Here is an 11710-nt window from a genome sequence, read left to right on the forward strand (position 1 = left end):
CCGCCCGGCCCCCCCTCCCCCCCCCCCTGGCCACTGCCGGCGCCCCCGTCCTCGCAGCCACCGGGAGGCCGTGCCAGGGGCTGTCCTGGGCAGAGTCCCCGCCACTCTGTGCAGGGTTCAATGACCCTGTCCCAGTGGGGGTGGCTGCTTTAGACGTGCGGGCCTCTGCAGCAGGCCATAGGCAGCAGGGCTGTCAAAACAGTTAGGCTGGGAGGGGCGGGCCCAGGTGGCCTGGATGCTGCCGGCTCCTGTCGACCAGCTGCCTCAGGGCCCAGCAACCGGATCAGGGAGTCCCCATCCCAGCTGGGGCCCCTCTGTCCCTGCCTGTTCCCCAGAAGTCTTTCTCAGGGGCAAGAAGAGCTGGCCTGGGGCAAGCCAGACAAGCCCCTTCTCTGGCTTGGGTGGCCCTGCCAACCAGCTTCTTGAGCAGAGCCACACCCTCGGGAGCTGGCGATAGGCTCCCCCTGGAGACTTGGACTGGCCTCCTCGGCCTCCTTGGCCTCCTCGGACGGCTGGGGCTCACCTTCCATGTCGCTGCTCCTAGGCCCATTCACCGGCCAGGCAAGCAGGTCCCAGGCACAAAGTGGAGATTGTGTCTGGGCCTCTGCTAGCCACTGAGAATTGGGGTCACTCAGGCCATGTGACCCACAGGGCTTGCTTCTCCTGTCTCCCCTGACCAGCTGCCCGATGCTGCCCCCACTCCAGACTGGGGCTACATGCAGCCCGTGCTGTGGGAGTTGTGTCCTGGCTCCCAGAGGGCTCCCTCCCACCCTGCCTGGCCTCCCAGCTTGAGCCCCAGGCTGAAATGGGATGGGGTTTTCGGAGGCCTGGGGCAGTGTGTTTTGCATGGTTAGAGATGGGTGTGTGGGCTCCCACACACATGCCCAAACTTAGCCCTCTCCCATGAAGAAGCTAAGCCCCAGTCCCTCCTCCCGAGCCCCAGTCCCTCCTGAACCCGGGCTCTGCAAGCACTCAGTGGACAGAATCCCCTGGAATCCACGCGGGATCTCGCAAAGGCCAGCAAGAGCCACAAGGGCCAGGCTTACTGTCCCGATATGCTGTCGGCTGTATCCCTGGCGTGGCAAAGCTGGCCCTGCAGGGCACTGTCCCCACGTCCTGCCTCTGCCAGGCCCTGGTGAGAGAGAGTGACAGCGACAGTTTGACACCAGCATCAGGGTGTTTGCCCCACAGCCGGAGACGACAGATGGAGGGAGGGCTGGGTACACCAGGGCACCGCGCCCTTCTCCCAGAACCTGGCGGTGGCAGCCCAGGCCGTGTGTGGTGTGCCAGCCTGGCCATCAGCTGCTTTCTCCTCTGGAGATGGGGTCTGTCACACACCCACGGGAGCCTGTGGGACTACGGGGAGCCTGAAGCTAGGGCGCACTGCAGCCCGCAGCCCGCAGCTCAGACCTGTGTCCTCAGGGGGACTGCAGAGGGAAGGCTGGAAGGTTTCCGGTGACCGTGTGTCCAGGTGCCGGGCCGTGGAGGGCCCAGAGTGGGCAGTGCTACACCTGAGTCTTGCTGCCCCTTGGCCCACAGCTGTCGCCCTCCTCGCTGGGCAGATGCGGCCCTGCGGGTCCCTCAGGCAGGGCAGGCCGAGGGGTCGCTTGTTCGCTCCCGTCATGCCCGAACCTTGGCAAGGGCGGGCTCCTGCCTCCCTGCTCGGGCTATGGCAGGGGGGGGGCCCCGGCTATGGCAGGCGGCGGCCTCGAGCTGCAGCCCCAAGGCCAGAGGCTGGTCAGGGGCAGACATCACTGTGGGGAAGGGCAGTGACCTTGGGCGTCCAGGCTGGGCAGGCTGGGAGGGGAGGGGCCCCCGTGTGGCTGTCGGGGGAACCCTCCCCCAGCTCCAACCCATGGGCAAGGGGAGAAACAGGGACCCGAGCGGTGGCCTCGGTTGGACCTCCAGGGCCACCTAGGGCACATGGACAGCTGTACTGACTGCACCCTCGGCCTCCTTCACGGCCCTCAGGCCTCGCTGCTGGCCGCCAGTGAAGGCCTGTGCTCCAGCAGCATGCCTCTGTCCCCCTCCAGTGCCCACCCATGCCAACGCCCAGGAAGCACATGGCCGCCATAGTCACCCAGCCCCGCGCCTTCTCCACCTGGCCGGTGCTGTCCTCCTCTGTCCTATCTGCCCGGGCCTGTTTGGGGCCAGCTTTGGGACCTGGTCATGGATGTGCTCAAACGAAACCTCCACTTATGTGGCTGTCCTGTAACTCACGGTGTCCCCTGCCTTGCACTCTTGCCTGCCTGGGCAGCCCTCGAGGGGCACTGGCCACCGGGAGGGGCCCTGCAGTCTGGGCCTCTGAGCCCTGGGGGGTGGGGAGTGCCCTGCCCAGGGACAGGGTCCAGGAGGGGAGAGTCTAGGTGGACAGTCCTGTGGGCTGGAACACGGCCGCCTTCCTCTCTGCAGGGAGCCCCTGCAGGCCCGTGCCAGGGCTGCCTCCTGCTCTGTGCAGCTCCTGTCCGGCGGCCCCTTGAGGGCCAGGCCCGACACCAGACCCAGCTGGAGCCGGTGTGTTACAGGTGTCTTGTGCGCTGGCTGGCGGGGCCTTGGTGCACCCTAAGGGCTGAGCAGGCGTGTGCATGTTTGTGTGCATGTGGGTCTGAGTGTGAGCCTGCGTTGGGAGTGTGCACGTGTGTGCAGCAAGCGGGCCTGCGGCGTTGCATGTGCAGGCTGGGTCTGCCGGCTGCCAGGAAGTGTTGTGCCCTGCTGCTGCCCTGCCCCACAGGCTGGCCTCTGGGCGGGCGAGTGCTGCCACCTGGTGGCCAGGCAGGGCCATCCATGCTGTGTTCTCCAGCCAGGCAGGAGGAGGGTGTGTGGAGGATTGGGACATGCCAGTCCCTGAGGGGCCTCCGATGGCTCCCCAAGGGCATGTGGGAATACAGAGTGGCCAGGGGGTCTGTGCAAGGCGTGGGGTTTCTGTCACCTCCCAGGCGATGCAGTATTGCTGGAAGGGGTGTCCAGGGTGCAGGGTCCCACAGGCTCTACCTCCAAAGTCCGGCAGGCCTGCCTGGAACGTATACTCCTCTACCCACCCTGAGCCCCGTGGAACCCCCGGTGTGGGCTCCAGGCCCCTCCCAGCCATCCTGGGCCGGTTCCAAGGCCCTGCTGCAGACCCTGTCCCCAGACCCCCACGGCAGACCCAAAGCCCCACCCAGGCAGTGTTGGCTGAAGGGCAGGCTGTAGACTCAAGTCGAGTGGACGGGGAGGAGGTGGCCACACTGCACCGACCTGGCCCTCGGGCAGCCGTCAGAGCTGGGGCCCTGTGTGATCTGTCAGGTGCCAGGGCCGCCAGTCAACAGCCTGTGAGTGTGAGCCGGTGTGAAGGGGCAGGGTGATGGGGAGAGGGGCTGCGTGGGGCCTGGGCTGCAGGGCAAGGCTGGGGGTGGGCAGGGGTGGGCGCGGGCAGGCTGAGGCTCTGGGGCTTGTCATCTTAGAAGGGGGCACTGATGAGACCCCGGGAATGACTCCACCTTCGGGAGCTCTCATGCGGCAGCAGGGCGGAACTGAGGCCGGCGAGACCTCCCCCCCACGAGGGGCCCCAGGGGTCTGAGTGCAGGAGGGCTCCTGGCTCATCCCTGCAGCACCCCAAAGCCGAGCCCTGATTACTTCCTGGTGGCTCACGTCTCCCACAAAGGGAAGCCAGGCGGTGCCTCCTGGCTATGCGGCTCATTGGGGCACTGGTGGCACTGGGCTCTCTGCAGGGCTGAGGGAGCTGGGGCAGGACGGAGTCCACAGGGCCCAGGGTCTGACCCCTGGCCTCTCCACCCAGGCCCAGGCTCCCTGCTTGGAGGAGGATGTGCTGGCCCAGGGACTTGCGGACTGTTCCCGGCCAGCCTGGAGCCCAGTCTGGCAAGCCCCAGGGAGGAGGTGTCTGCTGGGGCTTACCTGTGGGTACCTCCTCGGGTAGAGGCCCCTGCAGGCCCCTCACTGAGGCAGAGCCTGGGCCTCCAGCGCCCTCCAGCCCCACTGAGGCACCCTCTCTTAAGTGTGGCTCCCCCAGCAATGGAGGGGCTGGCAGAGGAGGTTCGGCACCCATGGGCACAGGGGCGGGGGTGGGGAAGGACAGGCCAGTGCCAAGGCCATCCAAGGGCAGCCCTTCCACAGAATGTTCCAGAAGGTGATGACCTCAAGAGAAGGCACAGCAAACCTGAGGGGCCTCAGGAGCGTGCCACAGGGTGGAGGCTTTGCAGGGAGGCGGGTGGGGGGGCTCAGAGCTCCACCCCCAAGCTCCCCTCAGCCTGGCTCCCACCCTTCACTCCTCCCTTCATTGTCCCATGGAGAGGGGCAGGCAGCGTCCTCTCTGGTCCCTGGAGGGGCTGCCCAGAGAGGCCGGAGTGTTGGTGAGGGCTCAGCAGGGACAGCCCGAAAGGGGGCTTGCTACCTTCTGGAGGCCCTCGCTGCCTCCCCCACTGGAGGGGCTGTGTGTGGCCCCAGGTTCAGGGCTTGGGTTCGGGGCAGGGAAGGGGGTGACAGCAGGACAGACGCCACACACAGGGCAGGGGCTTTCCTGCGAAAATAGTGGGAGTATATTTGAAAAGAGAGTCGGCTAGGGTCAGTGTAGCCTTGGCCTGCTTTTGCCCACCCACACTGACCTGTGGCGCTGGCGAGGCCAGCGTGGCCCGACTGGTCTCTTCTGAATCAGCAGAAACCCGCACCTGCGCGTGGGGTCCCAGAACACGAGGGAGCAAGCAGTTGCGGTGCCGCCTGCCCCTCCTCATACAGGGCTCGTGGGAGACACGCACGCCACCCCTGGGTGTGCAGTGCATGAGCCGCCTCCACGCCTGAGGATCCCTGACTGTCGGGGTCCTGTGCCCGGGCGTGACCTTGCCGACCCACTGCCCACCGATGCCCAGTTACGAAAAACAGACAGCGAGGAAACTGCTATTCACATTTCAGCACGGACATAGCACCAGAGACGTATACTCGCTGCTGCTGGGAGCCAGAGCTGCCGTGGAGAGGCGGTGGGGGGGGCATCTGGGAGCTCGGAGGGGCAGTTTCCCTCGCCTGTGTGGGAGCTGGGCCAGGGGCCAAGTGGCCTGCGTGAACCGTGGTCGGAGGGGGAAGGCCCCTTGTATTCTCGGGACCCACTGGCTCAGAAACTGCTCCTGTCTGTGGGGGCCCTCCTGCCCCCTGACCTCTGGAAGGCCTGCAGCAGCAGCCGATGGAGGGGAAAGTGCCAGGCGGGGCCTTGACTTACTGCCGGCTGGGCGGCGGGGAGCTGGAGACCGTCCTGTGGTCCTGGCCCCGAGCTGGCAGGCACGCGGGCTGGAGGGAAGGGGCTGCAGCTGCCCTCCTTCCCCTGCTCTGGCGTCACAATCAGGGCAGAGGCATGGCCACTGCGCTAGCCGTCTCGGGACGAGGAAGCCTGGCTGTCTGGGCGGGCCTGGCCTTGCTGCAGCGCCCACTCCCACGGGTCACTCAGAAGCATCTTTCTTTAAGGGGATCCGGAAGCCTGTTAGTCTGGGCCCGAAGAGCTGGTTGAGGAGGTCGTTCTGGGATGCCGCCGTCCGGCAGTCTCGGGCGTGGGCTGGCTGGGGCCCCTGACTGGCCCTGCCTCTTCTGGGGGGCCTGAGCAGGGGCCTTACCCTGGGGAAGGGCTCGCCCAGCCCCTCCTTCCCGTGGGTGTGCCCAGGTGCCCCCCTCCGCTGCTCCGAGGGCCGCAGCTTGGTCCTGCTGTGTTGGCTGCCGGGCCTGGGCTTGGCAGGGAGCACACGGCTGGGCATTGCCTGTTTCCGAGGGGGCCGGGGGCGCTTGTCTGGGCTGTCTCCCCCAGCAGGCCCTGGGGCCAGGCCCTTGCTCCTCTCCTCACTGCCCTCTGCCCTCTGGCTGGGGCCTGGGCTCCCACGGGAGGTCTTGGTGAGGGCCCGAGACAGGGGCTTGCCTGCTGGGGGGCTCCTGCCGGGGCTAGTGGCCTTGGCTGGCATGGTGGCTGCCTCCCTCTGGAGCTGCCTGCTGGCAGGCTGGGGCCGCACGTCACCCACGGCCTTGGTGCTCCGGGAGCTGGGGCCTGCCCTGCCCTTAGGGGTGGGGGGCTTCGTCCTGTGCTCAGCACCTCGGGGCGGGGGCGGCGTGCCAGGTGCTAGGCTCCCCACAGCCACCCTCAGCTGCTCTGGGAGTGTGTCCGGTGTGGGCCTGTCCTTTGATGAACTCCAGCAGTTCCCAGGTGTGGAGGCACTGTGCTTGTGGGAGGGGCCACCCCAGGTCCCCCCAAGCACCACGTGGCTTGAGGACACCTGCTTCTCTTCCTGGAGGAGCAGCATGCCCTCTGGGGAGTGGCCGTGAGCAACCAGGGGCCTGTGCTTCCTTGAGGCCAGATGCTGCGCCTTCCTGTCTGCCACGTCCTGGGCCCCTGTGCCCGGCAGGGCCTGGGGAGGGACAGTGTGCTGCAGAGCTGCCCCACCCACTTTGCTGCCACCTTTGCCATCAGCCTTGGCAGTGGGGGAAGGGGACAGAGACTGGGCTGGGAGGTCCCCCAGGTCAGGCGGTGGGCCTGGGCCCCTGACTGCAAGGCGGGCCGGTTCCGTGGGTTGCGGGCCGCCTCTCGGGCTCTCTTGGGTTGCGGGCCGCCCCTCGGGCTCACTGGGAATTACATCCACGCAGAGTTGGGGCAGGGCTGGGGGCGCCCCCTCGCTCAGGGTGGGGCTGCTGCCCTGCAGGGGCCCGCAGGCCTGGGGCTCGAGGGTGCTGCCGGGCGCCAGCAGTCTGGGCTGCTTGCTGGGCAGTATGCCCTCAGGGGTGGGGGCCCTCTGTCCAGGGACTCCTGGCCTCCTCACGCCGCGGAACGTGAAGGGCTGCCGCCCCGAGCGCGGGTGCTTGTCCATGTGCCGGTCGAACTGCTCCTTCTTGGCGAAGGTGTAGTTGCAGGAGCTGCAGGCGAAGGAGCGCCGGATGACATGCATGACGTTGGCACACAGCTCGCAGGCATACAGCGGGGTGTGCTGCGGCTCCGGCCCCTCCACCACCCCGTGCGCCCCGCCCAGGTGCGCGCGCAGCTCCCGGTGCTCGGGATAGACCCGAGGGCAGCGGGGACACAGGTAGACGCGCTGGGGGCTGTGCACCGCCAGGTGGCGCTGCAGCTTGAAGGGCTTGGGGAACCGTTTCCCGCAGTGGTGGCAGTCTCGGGACGGGTCCTTGCAGTCCTCGTGCACCTGGGCAGCTTGAAGGAGCGGCTCACTGCCGCACCAGGCGTCGGGAGACGGGTTGGGGGAGCCTGAGAGAGCGGCGGGGCTGCTGGCGGGCACGCCGGCTGGAGAGCCGTCTGGCACGCAGGCAGCAGCATCGTGGCCCGGGGGGGCGGGGCGCACCATGGGTCTCATCCCCTCCCCTGGGGTCTCTTCCTCTGCGTTGCCCTCTGGCTGCGACAGCTTTGTGGGACTCCCGCTGGCCCCGCCCTTGGGGTGCTTGCACCTGTGGGGTCTGGACGTCTGCCCTGTGATGCCATTCAGGGGGCGGGCAGGGGTGCGGAGCCGCGTGGGCAGCGGGGCCAGACCTCCGGGAGGTCCCCACGTGGGCGCCCTGCGGGCAAAGCGGGTGGCATGCTCCCGCAGGTGCTCGTTGTACATCCAGACGTCCGCCACCTCCTTGAGGCACATGCCACAGGCCCACAGCCCTGGCCTGCCCTGTGCGTGCTTCTCCTGTAGGTGCTCCCGCAGCAGCTCACGGGAGCCGAACCTACGCTGCACGCACATGTAGCAGGTGGGCGGCGGCGAGGGGCTGTGGGCCAGCCTGTGGGCATCCCGCTCGGCCAGGCCGTGGAAGCGCTGGAAGCACACCCTGCACTTGTAGGGGGCCTTCCGGCCTTTAGTGGCCTGGTCTCGGCCCTCGGCCCTCTTGGGTCTGGATGCCTCCTCTGTCCTGCCCTGCGGCCCCTGTGGACTCCCCATGGCCTTCAGGTCAAAGCAGCTTGTGCTGGGGGCACCCGCCAGGTCTTCACAGGCTCCCAGGAGGCACAGGTCTTGCACTGGCACCTTGGGCCCGAGCACCTCGAAGTCCGGGGTGTGGAATGGCATCGGGCTGGCCCCCGTGGGCAGCCCACGGTCATAGTGCTCTCTCTCCAGGTTAGGGGGCTCTGGGCTCACATCTCCAAGAGAATGCGGCGCCTCAACCGCGGGGGCCCGCAGCTCCAGGCCCCGCCAGGCTGCTGGGACCACATGCAGCTCAGGGATGCTCTCTGGCCCGGCCTCCGCATAGTGGGAGAGCACACCCTCGGCTCGGCTGGTCTCCTTGGTAGGCTCTGGGACCCACGGGCTGGAGCAGGGGGCCCAGGGGGTCATGCCTGGCAGCTTGCCGCTGAGAAGCCCATCTAGGAGAAAGGACTCTGGCAGCCCCGTGGCCTCATCGTCCCATGGGTCCTCCTGGGAAAGGCAGAGGGAGCCGGAGTCGCTGAGGTCCATGGGCAGGCAGGCAGAGGGCTGCACGGCACTGTCCCCAGCCTCGCTGCAGGGCTCTGGCAGCGGCTGGCGCTTCGGCTTCCTGTAACGCTTCCCATAGACACGGGGGTTCTTCTTTCGAGTCAAGCGGCCCCCCAGGGGGAAGAGCTGGGAAAAAGAAACCTCGTCATCAAACAGACTCAGAGGGTCTCCGAGGCCTGAACCAGGAGGCCTGGGGGCAGCACCTTCTGGCCCCTGGACTCCGGCCAGGGCTTCAGGACTGTGCAGGACGCCCTGGGCACAGCTGCTGAAGGTGCTGGCCGCTTCAGAGCCGGAACTCTCGGGAGGCCCCATGGGACCCAGGGGAGGCACACGCTCCTCCTCGAGGCTGTTTCCTGGCTCGCTCTCGGTCCCCGTGCTGTCCTCGGTAGTGATGCTCCCAGCCGCCCAAGACAGCTGCTTGTAGGTGCCCGGTGCGCTGTCTCTTGGCCCCTGGACGCCGCTTGCCGAGGCTCCCCTCTGCTCAGCTGGCCACTCCCTGGGAGAAGCCCCTTCCATCCTCCCTGGATGGATCCTACCATCTCCGGGGACCTCCTGTGCCTGTGTCTCCTCTGCACACGGGGCCCCTGGGCCCATCTCTGCTGCCCCCTCCACTTCCCTGGGCCCCACATGTGCCCCAGGCTCTCCCTCTGGGGACAGAGACAGGCAGCGGCTCGGCGGGGCTGGGTAATTGGCGATGGCAGTTGAAGGACCCGAGCCCCGCCTATCTGAAATCGCATCAGGAGAGACACGGGGAGCGGGCCGCGCCCGGGCCCTTCTCGCTCTCAGCCTCCCCCGTTTCCCATTGGGCCCCTCCGCATCACTGGAGCAGTCCACAGGCCGGTTGCCCCTTTGTGGCCCCTCTCTCTGCGCCGCACGCTCAGTTCGGGGCTGTGCTGGCCGCCTGGGCACTGAGGCTGCAGCGTTCATGCCTAGCTCTCGCCTGGTCCGGCCGTGGGGGTCTGGCTGCTGGCTGGGAGGGGAGCCTCGTGTTCCTGGGACCCCGAGCCCCTGCCTGCCCTCCACCCATGCCTCAGACTCTGGGGCATCCTCGGCAGCATGGCTGGGGTCCTGGATTGGCGAGTGGGCTGGTCTTTCCCTCCCGGGCACCTGGTGGTCGACCCCAGGGGGCTGGCAGAGTTGGGCTTTGGGCTCTGAGGGCTGGGGAGCAGGGAGGTCGGGGAGGGGCTGGAGTCGGTGTTTCCTGGCTTTGTGACGGCTTAGGCCAGGCCGGGAGCGGAAGGAGGCCGCACAGACGTCGCAGGTTGCTGGCAGCCCGTCTGGGGCTCGGCCCTTCTCTGTGGACAAGAGCTTCTTTGTAAAGCCATGGGGTCTCTGCTGGGGGTCTCGGGGGCCGCGGGGGTTCCTCCGGGGCATGCAGCGGAGGGCATCTCTGCTGACGTCAGGGTCCAGTCGGAGCCGTGCTGAAGGGCAGGTGACAGTCCGGCCTTTGCTGCCAACCCGGGGCACCTTTGCAAGACCAGGCATCCCCGGGTGCTCCCGGCCCTCACTGCTGGGCCCTGCTTCACCTTCTGGGCAGGTGTGGGAGTCTGGCTCTGTGGCCCCCGGCGTGGTGAGGTCAGTGACACTGTGGCTGTCCCTAGGGCCGAGGTGGCCAGTATTGCTTGGCAGGTCTGAGGGGTCCTTGGGAACCCCATCAGGGCTGGGGGGCAGGGACCCTGTGCGAGGGGGGCGTGGCCCCCGAGGCCCCTTGGCTGTCTCAGTCTCTTCGTTGGCCGGGAGGGTGGGCAGGCCGGCAGCTGCTCTCGAGGGCCTGCCCCCCACTGGGGTGGGAGCGGCAGCAGCAGGACCCCTCCTTGGCCTCTCCTTTCTAGAGCCCTCCTGAGTCCTTAATGTGCCCTCTTTGGGGCTGGCCTCCCTACAGGTGGGCTTCAAGGCCTCGATGAACCCAGGCTGGCATGTGGGAGGATCTTCCAGGGGGCAGCCATCCCCCGTGGCGAGATTGTGAGCCACAACTTCCTCGGGGTCACAGGGATTTGCTGTCAAACATGGGAATGCTTCCAGGCCCCCCTCTGGAGGTGCCCAGGTGAAGGGACAGGGCAGCAGGTGCAGGGCGCTGGGGGAGTCCCTGTAGGACAGAGATGTGGGGAGTGGCCTCCTCAGCTTGCCTGGAGCCCCTGTGGCCTCAGAAGGCACGGTGGGAGGGTCTCCTTGGGTGACTACAGTGGTGGGCAGGGGGACACAGGGGCCCAGGCTCCCAGGTGCGGGTGCTGGGCCCTCCTGGGGGAGCAGCAACGACCCTGGGCCTGGGCCGGGCACCATCTCTGTGGGTGAGCCCACGGGCCCATCCGTGGGGTGGGCCGCCGAGGCCAGCAGCCAGGACTCTCTCTCCGGGGTGGTGGGGCTCGAGGTGGCCCCGCTCCCCCCCCGCTCCTCTTCCAGCACGTCTGCACTCCTCGCAGGCCTGGCCGGTGTGGCTGCAGGGTCAGTGCCAACCACGGCCTGCCCGCCCGGGCTCCCCTGGCTCTCTGGCTGAAGCCAGCTGGCGTGGCCTTGACCCTCGGGCCCCTCAGCCAGGCCACACAAGCCCAGAGGTCCATCTGCTTCAGGCCCCGGCCAACGTCTGGCCATTGCAAAGGCAGCTGTCACCTGCACTCCTCCCGAGGAGTCCTGGGCAGGGCTGAGGGCCACGTCCCCACCTTCCCGGAGGCCCCCTGCTAGACCTGAGGGAGCCCCTGGAGGGAGGCTCTGGACTTTGGGAGGTGGCAGTTCCTGTGTGTCACTTTCGTTCTTAGCTGATCCAGCCCCCAGGAGCTGAGGGTGACGTAAGGGGCTCAAGGCTGGGTCCTGGGGGCCCCTGCCAGGGCCAACATCGGGCACGCAGGTGCGACTCGGGGCAGGGATCGAGTGGGCCTCCCCGCCCTGGCGAGCAGTCGTCCAGGATGGCCCCGTGGCTGTGAGCACACCGCCCTCAGAGCCGGGGCGCTCCGCTGCGGGGTGGGGGAGCCCTGCGCCGCTGGGCGCACCTGCGGTGTCTGCAGCACGGCCCTGGGAGGCACGACTGTGGCTGGCACCATGAAGCGGGGTGACGTTGCTCCGGAGTACCAGGTCAGATGCCAGGTGGGCGGCAGGGCTGCCGAGAGCCACCAGCACATGGGGATCTGGGTAGGGCCTGTCCACAGTACCGGGCTCTAGGACCAGCCCTCCTCTCTGGCCCCGGGGAAGCAGCCTTGAGAGGTCTTGGCTTTCCTGCGTCCCGTTGGGGCTGCACTTTGCGAAGCCCCCAACACCCAGCAGGGGCTCCTGCCGCTCGTTGGGGCCCGGGGAACACACAG

The 11710-nt window shown here is 67.8% G+C and overlaps 1 protein-coding gene across 1 annotated transcript in view; it reads right to left on the minus strand.

Annotated features, from left to right (window-relative positions):
• Positions 1–4519: 4519 nt before the first annotated feature.
• The window catches only part of ZNF469 (zinc finger protein 469), a 15563-nt gene continuing 8372 nt past the window's right edge, over positions 4520–11710 (minus strand). The window contains exon 6 of the mRNA XM_027773442.1: positions 4520–11704. Within this exon, the coding sequence (XP_027629243.1) occupies positions 5421–11704 (6284 nt within the window). The 3' untranslated portion in view covers positions 4520–5420. The remainder of the gene's footprint in view (positions 11705–11710) is intronic.

The sequence above is a fragment of the Tupaia chinensis genome, unplaced genomic scaffold (genome assembly GCF_000334495.1).
Source record: "Tupaia chinensis unplaced genomic scaffold, TupChi_1.0 Scaffold000355_1, whole genome shotgun sequence".
Lineage (NCBI taxonomy): Eukaryota > Metazoa > Chordata > Mammalia > Scandentia > Tupaiidae > Tupaia > Tupaia belangeri.